The 18,273-nt window shown below is 27.5% G+C and overlaps 1 protein-coding gene across 2 annotated transcripts in view; it reads left to right on the top strand.

Moving 5' to 3' along the window:
- The window catches only part of hth (Meis homeobox homothorax), a 267,103-nt gene that overhangs the window by 36,016 nt on the left and 212,814 nt on the right, over positions 1-18,273 (top strand). For both annotated transcript variants that reach the window (XM_075295992.1, XM_075295919.1), the window contains exons 4-5: positions 13,455-13,505; positions 17,321-17,371. In XM_075295992.1, the coding sequence (XP_075152107.1) occupies positions 13,455-13,505; positions 17,321-17,371 (102 nt within the window). The remainder of the gene's footprint in view (positions 1-13,454; positions 13,506-17,320; positions 17,372-18,273) is intronic.

Raw genomic sequence — 18,273 nt, 5'->3', positions numbered from 1 at the left:
TTTTCTCTTACTCATAACTTAAAGAGTTCTTGAATATCAGTAATATCTAAGCTCGGGCGCCATTTGCTTTGAACCAAATATTTGTTTTTTTTTTAAGATTTATTTTAGGTTATACCTTAAATGATGTTTATGTGCACATTATTTGTAACAGATAGGAATAATCCCAATTTTTATACTAATAATATAACCAGTGATTGGTCGCCAATTTAATTTGTTTTGATTATTTTTTTATGCGAATCTCGTGTGCTTTCTTTTGTTTATATGTTTATTTATATTTGTAACAGATGTGAATAATCCTAATTTTTATACTAATAATATAACCAGTAATCGGGCGCCAATTTAATTTTTTTTTTTAATTATTTTTTTTTTATGCGAATCTCGTGTGCTTTCTTTTATTTATATTTTTTAAATTCTGTTTATTCTTAATTCTTTTAGAAAGCTTTTTACTCTTACTCATAATGAGTTCTTAAAGATCAGTAATATCTATGCTCGGGTGCCATTTGATTTGAACCAAATACATTTTTTTTAGATTTATTTTAGGTTATACCTTTGTGCACATTATTTGTAACAGATGTGAATAATCCTAATTTTTATACTAATAATATAACCAGCGATCGGACGCCAATTTTATTTTTCCAATATTTTTATGCGAGTCCCATTTGTTTTTTTTTTTAATCTTATAAATTGCCCTACTCGTATCCCAATGAACTCTTGAAGATCATTAATACTGCAACAATTTAAATAACGTTTTCTCATTAACATTCTTTACCTCCTCCTCAATCAATTTCAAATACAAAATTTAGTATTTCGTAAATGTTATAAGGTCGTCGAGAACATTTATAAAAGAATTCTTGATTTGTTTCGTTCTTTTTCGGTAGAATTTCAAAATTTATGGATATCTTTTTGGCCGCAGGTACATATCAGCAGCAACAACCATTCCTCTATAGTTTCTGTTGGATCTTCAGTTCAGAATTTTGTTTTGAGAGGGAAATGATCGTTTCAATTAAAATGCGTTGTTATTTTCGAAAAAAAATCCTGGCTGGGTTTAATCTCTTTTGTTTAACAGCCAGCCAAGAATTTTCATTTGTTTTTGTCAAATGGCTAAACAAAAAAAAAAAAAAGAAATGAGTTCAGGATTTACCTTTTATTGGAGATGTTTGGGTCTTTCAGGAGCTCAAGAAGACAAATCATAAATGCTTTTCATTCCCGAAAGAACAATTTCAATCCTCTATCTCAACCCTTAAGGAAAGGTTTTAAATTTCTTTTTAATGCTTGGCCATTGTTTCATTTGAAACGTACAACAATAAGACTAAACATTAGGTTAACAGAGGCATGCTTACTTTGAAAGGATTCGTCTTTAGGTCTTTCTCGTTTTTTTTTTTGAAACAGCAAAATGAGCAATATTTAAATGCTATTGTTTGTAGGAATGCATTTTTTGTTTTGAACGAATAAAAAAAAAAAAATTAAATGGACAAAAGATTAAGCAAAGAAGGGATCATGGATCTTTATGGGGATGGAAAAGGTTGGAAATACAATAGCCACCATATATAGAGAACATACTATGCAACAGTGTTGTCAGTGATCTTTTGGGAGGAGGGTTGCTGGAAATTGCGCATTTTGTTTTTATACCCCCGTTGGTAAAGCTTGTTTATTTTTTTTTGTTTTTCATGGATAGAATCCGACCGACTTGCCGCCTTTATTTTGATTTTTTTACTTATTGAGGTGTAATGTGATTTGACATAATTCTCTATTGGTGGGCTCCCGGCATTGGTGGTCCCTAAAACGATCTCCCTTACTGGGCTTTTGTTTATTTTTATTGATTGTATAAACAATTCATGGCTAATCAACTCTAGGTCATATATATAAAAGAAAAACACAAGAAAAATGTATACTTTTTAGTATATAGAAAAATATTTAAAATTGATATTGGAAAAAATCGAAATAATTTTTTTTATTATTTTTTATTAAAATAATTGAAGTAAAAATTCGGAATGTTTAAAAATACAAAAAAAAAATTAAATATTAATTAAAAAATATTGGGCACGTATACACAGTAAAAAGGTTGTTCTTCAAAAATAATTATTCCTTTGCTGTTAGAAAAATTCACAATATTTTTTTAACATTAGAATATTTAAAATTGTCACTCAAACAACCGTAGTAAATTAAAAAAAAAAAAAAAATAAAATAAAATAAAATAAAAAAGGTTGTTCTTCAAAAATAATTATTCCAATGCCATTAGAAAAATTCACAAACAATTTGTTTTTTAATATTAGAATATTTAAAATTGTCACTCAAACAACCGTAGTAAAATTAAAAAAAAAATTAAAATAAAATATACAAATTTTAAATATAAATTAAAAAAGATAATAAGCTCATTTGAAACGCTCAAATAATCACAGTTAAAAATTTTAAAATTTTAAATAAAAAAAAATAAAAAATTGAACCACTTTTTTCCCTTCTTTATTTTTTTTTTTTTTTGAAACATGTGTGCCCTCCCTAAGAAAAAAAATATATTTTTTTTGTAAATTTTGGAGGTGCGTGAATTTTAAACAATTTACGAAAATCTCGATGATTGATGTGAACTTATGTTGGCCAGAAACGTTTTTAGCCCTACTCTTCGTGAATGTATGTTTACTTTAATATAAAATGTGCTTTTTTGTTTATAAGCTGTAAAAAAAAAAAAACAAAACAACACAACACCACATCCCCAACCTCAGCCAAACAGCTACAAAAATGTTTATTAATTGAGTGAATGAGAGGTGGCCACATTGGCCACTGTTGATGATGATCATGATCACCAGAGTGGTGGTGGTGGGGGTGCCAATGTGTTGGCACAACGAAAATATTTTTTTTCTCTTACGCAAATTCTGAACGAATGCTAAAAGAAAAACCAAACGTATAGATTTTCAGTAAAAAAAAAATCGAAAAATAGTTTACTTTTCATTCATTTTGGGGAGAAGGAAGGAATTGGAGGGAAACGTATAGGCATAACAGCAGGGGAAGGTTAATAATGAAATGAAAATGTGTTGTGAAAGTCGTAGTCATTTGGTCTAAATATATATCCTGCCACCAAATAATGCGAAGTGTCTATGACGTGTTTGTTTTGCTGGATGGAGGCTTTAGTGATTTATTTCAACATAATTGGTAATGAAAATTTTAAATGGTTTTACGGGGGAAGAAATTCAATTTTCAAACAGCAACATTTTGCCAATAAAACTACAATTAAAACGTATTTTAAGAGAGGAGATGAAGAAATATTAAATAACTAAGAAATGTTTCAACAAATGTTTCAGCAACATGTTGCTCAAAAAAATAATAAAAAAAATAATAAATTATATTAAAATTAATAAAAATTATTAAAAGAAAATATAAATAAAAATTAAAATTAAATTGAAACTAACCAAAAATTTAAAATAAATTTACAAAAATGTTTCAACATGTTGCTAAAAAATGAATATTATATTAAATTTAATAAAAATTATTAAAACATAATATAAATAAAAATAAATTAAATTATAACTAACCAAAGTGATTTAAAATAAATTTACAAAAATGTTTCAGCAACATGATGCTAAATAAATGATAATTATATTAAATTTAATAAAGATTATTAAAAGATAATATAAATGAAAATAAATTAAATTGTAACTAACCAAAGTGATTTAAAATAATTTATAAAAATTTTAAAATGTTTCAGCAACATGTTGAAAATCATGTTGTCAAAAATGAAAATTATATTAAATTTAATAAAAATTATTAAAAGATAATATAAATAAAAATAAATTAAATTATAACTAATCAAAGTGATTTAAAATAAATTTACAAAAATGTTTCAGCAACATGATGCTAAACAAATGAAAATTATATTAAATTTAGTAAAAATTATTAAAAGAAAATATAAATAAAAATTAAATTATAACTAACCAAAGTGATTTAAAATAATTTATAAAAATTTTAAAATTTTTCAGCAACATGTTGCTAAAAAATAAAAATTATATTACATTTAATAAAAATTATTAAAAGAAAATATAAATAAAAATTCAATTAAAGCTAACCAAAAAGATTTAAAAAAATTTACAAAAAATTAAAAAAAAAAATTTCAGCAACATGCTGCTAAAAAATAAAAATTATATTACATTTAATAAAAATTAGTAAAAGAAAATATAAATAAAAATTCAATTAACATTAACCAAAATAATTTAAAATAATTTACAAAAAATTTAAAAAAAATGTCAGCAACATGTTGCTCAAAAATGAAAATTATTAAAAATTATTAAAAGAAAATATAGATAAAAATTAAATTATAACTAACCAAAGTAATTTAAAATAATTTATAACAATTTTAAAATGTTTCAGCAACATGTTGCTAAACAAATTAAAATTATATTAAATTTTATAAAAATTATTAAAAGAAGATATAAATAAAAATTAACCAAAAAGATTTAAAATAATTTTAAAATTGCTAAACAAATGAAAATTATATTAAATTTAATAAAAATTATTAAAAGAAAATATAAATAAAAATTAAATTAAAACTAACCAAAAATATTTTAAATAATTTATAAAAAAATTTTAAAATTTCAGCAACTTGTTGCTGGTGTTATTTTACAGATTGCCTTTAAAAAAAGTTTTCCAAATATTTTCTACACTACAATATCTTTAAGTTTTAAATTATTTCTCGGCCTTATCATTAACCAAATCAATTTTCGTGTTATTATTTGTCCTACCGTAAAACAATATCCCAAGCATTCTCCCATTCCAACCGGATGTTTATAAACATATGTAGCTACCTATCTAGAGCAACATAAATCCTTAAATAAATACTAGAAAACGTTCATTCATTCTCGTTTAGATTATCTAAGCTCCAAACAATGACAGTGAAAGTAAAAATAGTAGAAGCTATAGTAGTCATATGCTAGGTAGGGATTATAAGCAAATAGTTACGAAAACCCCGAGAGAAAAAAAAACGAAAAATCTCTGTGGTTAATAAATATTGACACATTTTTTTTGAGACAAGACAAATGTCTTAAGACATTAAATTGTAGTTCAGGGTTCCGTGTTTCTCTAGATATTTGGTTACTCAAAAATTATCGTTATGGGTTTTCTTCTTGGTTCTGTTTTTTTTTATTTGGGAAGAAACTCGTAAAAGATTATGGACAAACGTTTAATAGAAAAAATTTTATGGTAGCTAATGTTTAACAAATAATGTTGATATTATTGTTGGGTTTGTTGGCATGTCTAGCCTCTAAGGTAACAGAAGCAATACCAAAAAAAAAAAGACTAACAAAACGAAAACTCAACAGCAATGCAGCAGTTGCTCTTTAAATGTTGTAAAGATAATGAAGAATAGCAAATAACCAGGGAGACGACATAGCCTTAAGTGTAGTCAATAATAAAAAAAAAAACAAAAACTACACACGAAGTGAACAACGAAATACAAATCAAATAATAACACATGTTGTTACTCATACGCAATGCTTTAAATAAATATTACAACAAGAAATTATTACAATTACAATTTTTTTTTGGTTTGAATTTCATTTAATGGTAACATCATATCTGAAGAGGTTTTTGACAAAAAAAAAACATGGGGGAAAATGGGGATAGGGTAGGGTGGTGGAGGTCATCATATAATGAAAACCTGTTGCTTATTACCTGCTGAATAATAACACTGCATATGTTATCTTTATGATTTGTTGTAGTTTTTAGTCATTTTATGTATGCCTACCATGACAGAGGGGGAATTACAAAGAAGGGGTGGCTTACGGGGAGAATCTCTGGGGGGATTTGCCTACCAGTGTAGGTGCCATAAACCACTCCATTGCCTCTGTGGGTTATAAACATGTAATCAGGGTTTTAGTTTTTTTTTGTATTTTATTATTGTGATGATGCACCAGCAGTATGGTATTAAGGAATTTACACTCAAGGAAAGTGGATAGTAAATTGAAGTAAAAAAAAATATATACATATTATATTTTATTAATAAGAGATATTTATCCCATGCATTGAATTTATTACCTAAAAATTATATAAAAATGATAATAAATTTGGCAAAATAATTCGTTCGGTATTAAGGAATTTACAGTCAAGGAAAGTGGATAGTAAAATGAAGTTAAAAATATAAAAAAACTTATTGTAAACAATTTTTATTTATAAGAGCTATTTATCCCATGCATTGGGTACTGAGTAAAAATTGTATACAAATAATAATAAAATTAGCAAAATAGTTCGTTAGTGGTAAAAATTTTTTTTCCTGAAGAATATATATGCATTAGAGATGAGTTGGAAAGGTTCGGTTATTTTAGCAATTTTATAACCTAGTTTTTCCTTAAGTAGTTTTTTCGAGTGTAGGTTAACTACGGAAAACATGATCTTTTCTCTGTTCGAAAAATCTTTAAAACAAAAATTTTGCTACTAACAATATTTTGTCACAACAACAAATTTACTTTTGAATTTATCTCGCTTAGGTAATATGAGGAAGTTTTTCTGCTATTATAACAAATATTTATAACAGCAAATCTGCTGGAATCTCTATTATAAAAAACAATGCTATGGGGAGCCACCGTGGTGCAATGGTTAGCATGCCCGCCTTGCTTACACAAGTTCGATTCCTGCTTCGACCGAACACCAAAAAGTTTTTCAGCGGTGGATTGTCCCACCCCAGTAATGCTGGTGACATTTCTGAGGGTTTCAAAGCTTCTCTAAGTGGTTTCACTGCAATGTGGAACACCGTTCGGACTCGGCTATAAAAAGGAAATCCCTTGTCATTGAGCTTAACATCGAATCGGGCAGCACTCAGTGATAAAAGAGAAGTTCACCAATGTGGTATCACAATGGACTGAATAGTCTAAGTGAGCCTGATACATCGAGCTGCCACCTAACCTACCTTGTTATACGAAATATTTCTCAGCGATATCCTAGAGAGAACAATCTCTATTTTTTATCTTAAACAAATCTAATAAAAAAAAAAAACAAAATAATAAAAAATAGTTTGCTACTATAGCCAACTTCTTCTGCTAGTATAACAAAAAATTATAATAACATTAACAATTTTGCTAATTTTATAAACATTTAGGATTTTACCAACAAATCCAGTAATTCATTATCTTAAACACCCTTTCTTTGAGTGTATCTCCATTCGGTATAGGTTTGTAAATGTAATGTTTGTTTATTTGTAATACTAAAATTACTATTTGGTAATTTTTTAAAAAAAAGTTTTTTTTGAGATTTTTTCTTCGAGCTCTTTACCATTTGAGATAACAATATATACGACAATGTAGTACTCCAGTTAAAGGTGTTTAATAGCAATAATTATTTACCCCCCCCCCCTTTTTTTTCACGGTATGTAGATCTTTCTATGGCTGGTATACTAAAATATTAGGTTACAAATATCATAACCCCATGTTCAAAGATAAAGGCCAAAGATAACAAGAAGGAAAAAAAAACAACAAGAAACTCCAAATTAGGCAATAACATTACATTGGCGCCACATAGGCGACTCTATAGACTGACCCACAAAATCCATACAAAAAAAAAACACCTTTCCTTCAAAAACTATGAATCAATAAAGAAAAACCAAAGATTTTATTATCATTATAGGAGAAATCTTATCGTTGAAATCACGTGAAAATATAAAGGTTAATTATTTGAATCATCGAACAAAATATTCAAAAGAACAATCTATCCCCAAGAAAATACCAAACAAACCACTTTGTTTGAGGGTATCATAAAAACAAGAACCATGAAGAATAAAAACAAAAAAAAAAAAAACAACCAAACAAAAATAAATACAATTTCGTAGTGTTGAAGTATTCGGTTGGATGAATGGTTCTGGTTCCAGGTTGTATAATCATTTTATGATGGGCAATTATTGACAACAATCCCACAACCAAGGTGCGAAATAAAACCGCCAGCTTTTATTTGCAATTTTTTTTTTTTTTGCAAAACAATCAAAGTCTCTAAAAAAACGAGTAGTATATACGCCAGATATACTAATAATATAAATAAGCAAGGTGTAAAGAGTCAATAACAATAACTACTGGTATTCCCTCCTGTACTATACCAACCCTCCTTGTGGTTGAGGTTCTAAATAAAGTCACAAGCAATCCACTAGAACCTCTCAATATCTCCATATAAACAATATCACAAAATAAAGTAAAATAAAAGCAGAAAGAAAAAAAATACAATATAACACAATTTTATAGTGTTGTGATTTGACATGTGCCTTAGTTGCTGGGTTTTTTTATTAGATTTATGAAAATTTATGATAGGGTCTCTGGGGGTATTATAAAAAAAAAACAACAACACAACAATACCAAAAATCGTAATTTTTATTTCTCCCTCAACGGTAGTCGTTTTGGCCACAGATATTTTGGGGCCACAAACATTTTTCTAAGTATAGAAAAATAATAATGGCTATAAAGACATTTAAAGGGAAACAAATCAAATTTACCCTAACACTCTTTTAGTAAAGAAGAACACAATAGATATCTATACAAATTTAATTTAAAATTTATTTATAATATTAGAAAAAAAATATTAAATACAAATTATTCTCTAATCATGTAATTTGTCAAAATATAACAAACCTCTTACCCCTGCCTTTTTAAATAAATTTATAAAATTGTTGGTAATATAAAACGCATTAAATCATCACTCAGACACCAAACAATTACTCTCAGTCTCATTTTCTATATGGGTGATCTATAGCTTTGCCAAAATAATAAATTGTTGCAGTTTTTCTGTTAGTGTCTGGTCTGGTTTTTGTCTGTCCATTTTGTGTAATAAACCATAATATGTTTTTTTTTGTTGTTGTTTGCTTCTTATAATTAACGCAACATAAATATAATTCACACATATGGGGTTTATTTTTTATTTATGCATTAAAGTTTATTTGTTATTTGACTTTTATTGGTAATCAAATTATAACAATAATAATAATAACATTTTAATAAAGATCAAGTGTCCTTTATAAATTGATCAGGTGTAAAACTAAAAACTATTAATATTAATAAATATTATGTAGTAAGCAATGTTGAGGCAACATGTTGCTAAACTATTTTTAAGGGAAAATAATAAGAAAAATAATTGGAAATTTATATAAAATAAAAAATAATAGTAATATTTTCAAAAAAAAATAATAGTTAAAAAATACGATTTTAAAAACAATTGAGATTCGTTTTGCTATTTCTTCAGCAACATGTTGCTAAGGTCATATCATCATTTTCTATATTAAATAATAGTTCATTGGCTATTATTTATAGTTATTCTTGTTTTTATACCACTTCCCCTCCAAAATCATTTAAAAACAATATGATTTTATTTCCTCCATCTCTTTCTCTTGCATCCCATGACCGTGTATATGTAATTTATTTATAGAGTACAACAACCTCAACACCATAACCATAGCCACCACCGCCACTAATACCGCATCGTCGACCATTATCGCCACCAACAACGTCATTGAAAAAAAAATTTGTGGGCCAAAACGTCTCATGCTGTGAATTTACTTGTTAAAATGATTTATGTATTTTTAAAAACCTCAAGTAAACGCACCAAATAGAATACTCAAAGAGGAGTAATACAGACTTTCTACTATAAAGAAGAAAAAAATCGGGATTAGTATTTGGCAATGGGTCGGGAAGATTTATTTTTTAGAAAAAACAAATAAAAAATAAATAAAACAATTAATTGAAGATAAAAGAGAAAGGCTTTTTTGGTACTAAAATAAATATAAAAAAAAATAAAATAGGTATTTATATACATATTTTTTAAATTTTATTTATTTCCTCATAATATTTTTTTATTATTTATAAATAATACTAAATTTATAGAAATTGGAAATTTGTATACAAATTCATTGACTATTTAAGCCATCTGATACAGACTTTCTACTATAAGGAAGTAAAAAAAATCGGGATTAGTATTTGGCAATGGGTCGGGAAGATTTAATTTTTTTAGCAAAAGCAAATAAAAAATAAATAAAACAATTAATTGAAGATAAAAGAGAAAGGCTTTTTTGGTACTAAAATAAATAGAAAAAAATAAATAGGTATTTATGTATTTTTTTCTTTTTAATTTTTATTTATTTCCTCATAATAATGGTTTTTTTTTCTTTTTTGTAATTAATAAATAATACTAAATTTATAGAAATTGGACATTTGTATACAAATCCATTGACTATTTAAGCCATCTGCTAAAAGTATTTTTAGAAGAGAAAGATTTTTTTTATATTTATATTTTTTTATTTTTCTTTTTAAGTTTTACAATAATTTCACTTTTTTAAATTTAAATATTAAATCAGTCTCCATTAAGCTAAGCTTCAAAAATCCACCATTTTCTTTTATTTCATGGTATACTCTCTTCAGAATTATTCTCCCATATTCTAATCTAACCTATTAACATGTATTCATGACCAAGAGCAAAAGAGAGAGAGAGAAAGAGGCAAACAAAAACAATAGTTAGGCCTTAAAACAATTTAAATGGGAGTTGATTTTGAATATACTCTGAGGAGCACTCACTATGTTATTAACGTCGTTATGGTTAAAGGGTTTTTGTTTTTCCAGCGCATAGCCTATAATCAAATATGGTTTACCCTCGGCACTTACTGCCATAACAAAATAAGGCAGGTATTTGAATTTTTGCCCCATGCCCAGAAAAAGGTGATCATTACTCTTTGCTCTCATATAACTGAATCAATATGAGATAGATGATGATCATACCTCAATGCTAAGCAATGATTGATAATGCTTCAAGAGAGTTTATATTGAAGTCGTGAATGGATTGTTGTACATTTTTTGCTGTTATTGTTGTTTTTGTTTTGAAAATACATATGTTGTCTTGGATCTGCAAGTTATTTGATCATCCATAACGAATAATACGGTTATGAACAAATAAACAATAATAAACGTGTTTGCTGGTATTCTATGGTATAAGCTCTCAATGTTCGTTCAATATATTTTGCATTACATTTGTTTTGTTTTGTTTTTTGGCTTTAAAAACCAAATGCTTTTTATTTTGGGTGCAGTCTGTATAGTTCGATGGCTTAAGAGGGGGAAGGGGGGTTTGTGTGAATATAAATACCAGGCCTCTTGGCCCGATATAAACAATAATATTAGTTTGGGAATACACCTTAATGATTTATAGCCATCATTAGTCTCACACATATGTTTTGTTGCAGTTGATTCTCCCGCCTTTTGGCTTTATGGTTATTTTGGCGAAAAAACTACTCACACTTTTGTGGGATTGTGGATTATTTTAGATTGGGTTGTCTGTTGGTCGTTTGGTTGTTCATTCATATCTGTGATTGTTGACTGGGTGGTATTGCTTCTCTCTAGTCCATAGAGTTGTTCTACTTCTCCTCCTCTCCTGTCCACTCATATCATACTGAAATGTTGCTTTTATTTTGCAGTTCAGCTACTAGGTGGCATTTTATCTATTTATTGCTTTAGTGATTTTTATCTAAGTGTGTGGCTTTTGCTCGCATTCCCTAAATGTGATGATTCTATGTGTGTGTGTGTGCGTGTGGTAATGTCATCGTCAACATTTAGGTCTTTTCCTCTTCACTAGGTTTTTGCATGACAAAAAAACAAAAACCAACGACATCAACAACAACAAAACTGGTCTATATACAAATTGAATACTAGCTAGCAACATCATTTAACATAGCACTCTTTCCCACAAAGGTTTATTGTTTTTTATGACATCAAGTGTATGGTGTATACTACCACCATCAACATTGAAATAAGTCCGTCACTCAGCAGTCATCCTGAGCCTGAACCATAACAAAAATCATTAAAATTCCCCTTATTCAAGCAGGAGACATTGAGTCGCAACTCTGTATCGCAATGCTTATCTCTAGACACAGGGATTTCGTCAGAATTCTTTTTTTTTTTTTTACTCATTGCCATTATACTTAACACACATACACACTCTAAACATATTCATATGTTTCATTTTTGGTATGTTTACATTTTAAGGAATTAGTCATGCTTTTGTGGATTTTCTTTGGTTATAAAAAGAACAGGTAGTTTTATTTGGTTTGGTAGTCAAGGATATAAACAAATCATCATCGTCATCATCATCATCTTCTTCTTTGGTATTTTTACAGCATTTTAGGATTTTCTTAGGAAATCCTTAAGATTTGATCCTGGTGATCTCGTCTTATATCTACTCTGTGTAATATTTATTTTTGGGTGGTCCTGGTAATTTTGCGTGTGTTTTCTTCTATAATACCAAAAAAGGTCAAAACATTTGTGATGAGCTGAAAATTGCATGCTGTTTTCACCCAAAATGTAAAAAAAGGTCCAATTATGTTAGGAGAAGAATCGAAAAAGTCATATAAGTTGTCACAATAGTATATCACAATAGCTTGGTGGTATGTTGAAAATTGATAAGGTTTTGCTTTGATACCTCTTGGTATCAAGTTTATTAAAGTAGTCAAACAATTGCCACATGCTTCAAAAGACATTTGAATTTTGGTCTCAATATCAATTTCCTTATAAAAGAAAAATATATAAATGACTAAAGAATTCGAAACAAAAAATCAAAAATATTAGAATTTTGGCCTGAATGTCAATTTCCTTATAAAAGAAAAATAGAAATAACTAAAGAATTCGAAACAAAAAATCAAAAATATTAGACGAAAGACATGTCTAATATTTTTGTTTTTTTTTTTTTTTAAGTTATTTATATTTTTCTTTTCCATTTTTTTATTAAAAATTGAAAATATATAATTTTTATAATTTTGTTAGCAACATGTTGCTTTGATTCATACATTTTTAAGATGGGCTAACAATATAAAATATTTTGATTTTTTTGTTTGGTTACAGATTTTTTTACTCATTTCTCTATCAAAATTTTCTCCAATATTATTGAATTTAAGAAAATAATGTTATATCTCCTTTAAATATTTTTAAATTACAAAAAGTATAATTATTTTTTTAAAATTGTTATTTTTTATTACATTATTAGCTACATGTTGCTTTTGGTGATAACTCTTTAAGTTGTCCTAACAATATAAAATTATTTATTTAAGATCTAGATTTTTTACCTATTTCTTTTTAGGCACTTCTTGCAATTTATTCATAATTGTTATTTCTGCCAAAAAAAAAAATATTTTTAAATTTCAAAACATTTCAATAATTAAAGTCAATTGTATGTTGCCAGTATGTTGAGAAACATGTTGCTTGTACTTAAATTTGTACAAAAATTATGGAATTTTAAGGATTTGAAAAAAAAACATCCTTTTACATTTTTACAAAAGCTTTCTATTTCGAACATCTTTCATTGTATTATTTTAGACTTTTCAGCAATATGTTGCCTAAAGCCGTAAAACTTAAATCAAAAAATTATAAAAAATTATTAATTTTTATTTCCTATATATTTTCTTATGTGATTCCTATTTAAATTTCTGTATTAATTAATTTTTTCTTTTTTTTTAATTCTCTTTACAGATCAGATCACAAAAACCCTACTACACAGCAGATCCCGAAGTAGATTCACTGGTAAGATGATTTAACGAATAGATTTTGTATATATTTCTCTATAGAGAATATAGAATAAATTTTAGATTTATTTTTTTTTGTTTGTTTAATTGTATTTATCATGCCTAGAATACAAACACCTTGACCAAAAAAAAAAAATCAAAACCAAAAAAAAAAAAAAAAAACTCGCTTTAAACAGATGAGAGAATAACAAGAGAGATATTAGAATTCTGATGTATAGCAAAGCAAAAGTGGAAAAAATCACAGCCATTTTCATTTCAAACAATTTAATTCAATTAAATTTAATATAAAAAAATTAAAATAAATTTGTCACACACAAGAAAATAATGCTTAGATAGACGATGGACCGAGTTGTATATAGAATCATTCAACAATAGGGGATAGTGATGAGGGTTATGATGCATCATCATCATCATCACCACAATCACCAGCATATCAACACATGTCGATTATTTTGTTAAACAAAGTATAGGGATCATGAAGCTTAAATCATAGAGAGATTTTTATATAAGAGTTTTATTTTGTTTTAGTTTGTTTTAGTTTCTAAAGATCTTTAGTAACCATTAACAAGTTCAATGTCATTTCAAAATTGTTTTCTTGAAATTAAATATATTTTTTTCTCTCTCTTCTCTTCCATTCCATTTGCAATGAAACACAATCACTTTATGCCATTGCCGGTATTTCGTTATTTTTTTTGCTATATGAGAAACAACCCACATAAGACAGGCCTGTTTAGAATTAAAAATTGCAAAAATAAACTGGCTGTTTGGTTACGTCCATTGTCTGAACTGATGTCGTTTGACGTACTGACAAATATGAGAGAATATAAAAAAGATTTAAATTCATTAAAATGAAATAATATAACAAGATTGTCGCTGGCGACTAACGTATAACGACAAATATGGAAAGATGCGATGTTAGAGCTAATGGCCCGAAACCGGCAAGTGGTTTGGCTATTCAAGCCAGTTTTAGAGTTTAAATGAAATGCCAAATACACAAAAAACAAAGATGAATAAAAAACAAATTGTATTTGTATTTTGAAAAGTTGATGAGGGATTAATCATTAGCTTTATTTTTGATAGACCAAGTTAAAAATGTAAATTAGAAAAAAAAAATACTAATTTACATAAAATTATGGCATTTTTTCTATTGTTTTAAGTTTTTGCTAAGCTCAAAATCCCCATATATATATACAAAGTTTATATAAATATATATTTTTTTTATTTTTCTATTTTCTAGTAGACTACATCAACTTAATGAAATATTTATGGTTAACAAAAACCCACTGTAGCATTACTTTACCATATATATAGTCTCCCCCTATCCCTCATCCTAAACTTTTTGGTATGATTTTACATCATAATATTTGCCATAGACCATTTATGGCATATATTATTAGTTTATTACCAATTTAAAGGCCAAGAACATGCATTAAATTGTAACAAGTGAATAAAATAAGGAGAGAGACACACAAAAAAATGTAACACATTAAGAAAAAAAAAACAACAACAACAAAAACCAAAGCAAATCATTCCTTATGACCAAACGATGGAGCGACCAGCCATCAAGCTGTTGTTGGTGCTTGGTGCGCCTGCGCTCTATAGCAAGTACAATATTTTTTAACTCATAAATCATTTTGTTGTCGTAAAAACATCATGTGCAATGGTTTGCTGCTGTAACTGCTTCTGCTATATGTTGCCGGGTAATTTAGTTGTGGGACTTTCTGTCATTTTTTTTTCTTCTGGCCAACCGTCTGTCTGTCTGCATAGCCATTGAAGCAAGCTCATTTCGAATTTTTATTATAAAGGGTGATTTGTTAAGAGCTTGATAACTTTTTTAAAAAAAAAAAGGCATAAAATTTGCAAAATCTCATCGGTTCTTTATTTGAAACGTTAGATTGGTCCATGACATTTACTTTTTGAAGATAATTTCATTTAAATGTTGACCGCGGCTGCGTCTTAGGTGGTCCATTCGGAAAGTCCAATTTTGGGCAACTTTTTCGAGCATTTCGGCCGGAATAGCCCGAATTTCTTCGGAAATGTTGTCTTCCAAAGCTGGAATAGTTGCTGGCTTATTTCTGTAGACTTTAGACTTGACGTAGCCCCACAAAAAATAGTCTAAAGGCGTCAAATCGCATGATCTTGGTGGCCAACTTACCGGTCCATTTCTTGAGATGAATTGTTCTCCGAAGTTTTCCCTCAAAATGGCCATAGAATCGCGAGCTGTGTGGCATGTAGCGCCATCTTGTTGAAACCACATGTCAACCAAGTTCAGTTCTTCCATTTTTGGCAAAAAAAAGTTTGTTAGCATCGAACGATAGCGATCGCCATTCACCGTAACGTTGCGTCCAACAGCATCTTTGAAAAAATACGGTCCAATGATTCCACCAGCGTACAAACCACACCAAACAGTGCATTTTTCGGGATGCATGGGCAGTTCTTGAACGGCTTCTGGTTGCTCTTCACTCCAAATGCGGCAATTTTGCTTATTTACGTAGCCATTCAACCAGAAATGAGCCTCATCGCTGAACAAAATTTGTCGATAAAAAAGCGGATTTTCTGCCAACTTTTCTAGGGCCCATTCACTGAAAATTCGACGTTGTGGCAGATCGTAAGTCTATTCATGATGAAATGTCAAAGCATACTGAGCATCTTTCTCTTTGACACCATGTCTGAAATCCCACGTGATCTGTCAAATACTAATGCATGAAAATCCTAACCTCAAAAGAATCACCCTTTATGTATAAAAATGTTATGATGTTGTTTAAATTTTTTTTTTCGTTCATATTCTTTGGAATATTTTAGGCTTCCCCAAGATATGTTTCATCTTTTACTAATTTTGTTTTTTTTTTTTTGATTTTTTTTTTATTTTAAAACCTCATACAACAATTTAGTAACACATACTTAATACCATCATACATTTGAGTATGTCTGAATATTTGTATTGTATATCTGTCTGTCTGTCTGTTCTTCTTGTTCACTTTTCTCCATCTTCTATGGCTGTCTAAGCCCACAAACCAGCGGTTTTTGGGCCATAAAACTTCTACGAATAACGATCTAAACCAAAATACACTCACTTTTAAGTGTCATAACGAGGATTTGTAAACAAATTTTTAATGACACTTCAGCAGACAGCAAAAGAAATAATAAAAATGATTCTTACCATATGTTTGGCTCAGGCCATGAAACCAGGCAACCATTAAAACAAAATTATGACATTTTTTTATTTCAAGCAAAGTTGTTGTATTTTTGTTTTATTATGCCAGGATTATTATCTCCTTAGAGCAAAAAAAAACAACCATATATGATACTTATTTGTATATCATTTGTTGGAATACACCAACTAATATAGTTGTCATCTTCAAAGGTTATGGTGGTTTTTGTGTTGCCACTAGTAATAGGGAATTTTAAAAATCATCATAAAAATATCATTTTTGTAATAAGAATATTTCTTAGGGATTTTTGTTTTTCAATTTTTAACGTATTTATATGCAATTCCAAATAAAACAGGTTTTGTTTTGATTATTCTTCCTTTTGTTCCACAAAAACAAATATAGCCAATTATTTGTTTTTTTTTTTGTTAATTCTCTCAATATTATTATCACTGGGTGTTCAGCCAAAAACTGTGTTGTTAATTACCAAGAAATAAACAAAAAAATGTATATATAACCAAATATGTTGTTGGTATTGAATTTGTTTGGGGTCAAGGTGATTTTCCTACATGGTGTTTTTTTCGTTCGTGATTTTTTTACATTTTTTTTTCGGATAAATATTTTACAATTGATTTTTAATGATTTTTTTTTGGTATTTTTACAGATGGTGCAAGCAATACAAGTACTTCGGTTTCACCTTTTAGAATTAGAAAAAGTGAGTATTGAAGAAAATTTACAAATATATATATATATTTTTATATAGAAAAATAATAAAGAAAAATGCCTTAAATAATTATAGAAAATCAAAAAAAACAAAAAAAAATATTTAGGTTTAGTTTTAGAAATTATATAATAATTTTTACAATTTTAATCATTAGTGAAAATCCAAATTCTTTAAAAACTAAATAAAAATAAAAAAAAATTAATTAAATAATTAATTAAATAAAAACAAAATATTTAGGTTTTTTAGTTTAAGAATAAATTTTTGAAAAATCCAAATTCTCTACAAAATAAATAAATATAAAAGCGTTTTTTTCAAATTAAATTTAAAAGAAAATATTTGGGGTTTTTAATTTTAGAAATTGAAAATCCAAATTCTCTAAAACAAAATTTACATAAATGCCTTTTCTAAAAAAAAAATAATAATTTAGGTTTATTCGTTTTAGAAATTATATATATTTTTTTATTTAAATAATTTTTTAATTAACCAACTTCTCTAAAAACTGTATTAAAAAAATTAAAATACTTAATTTCTACATAAAATTAAAATCCCTTATTTTTTAACAATTTTTTTATTTAATTAATTCCATCTCCCACAAACATTTTTCTCACCCAATTTCCAACACTTCCTTTTGTTTTATAACACTGACATTTTTAATGGACAATTTTTATTGTGAATTCCGCTAATTAATGTCTATTTTAATAACACTTGCTAGCTATAACTTCAAAATTATAGCTATATAGCCAATAAAAATGTTTCAAGTTTATGGAGGGGGTATACTTAAAAACAAAAAAAAATTCTAAAATAAAAACAATTAATAAACAAATTAACAATGTTAGTGAACAACTAAAAAAAAAAAATAAACTTCACGCTTAATAAACTCTTCAAGCTTAGGA

This window comes from Haematobia irritans, chromosome 1 (assembly GCF_050003625.1).
Source record: "Haematobia irritans isolate KBUSLIRL chromosome 1, ASM5000362v1, whole genome shotgun sequence".
Taxonomy (NCBI): domain Eukaryota; kingdom Metazoa; phylum Arthropoda; class Insecta; order Diptera; family Muscidae; genus Haematobia; species Haematobia irritans.
The sequence above is the reverse complement of the archived record's forward strand: the minus strand, read 5'-3'. Positions and strand labels throughout refer to the sequence as shown.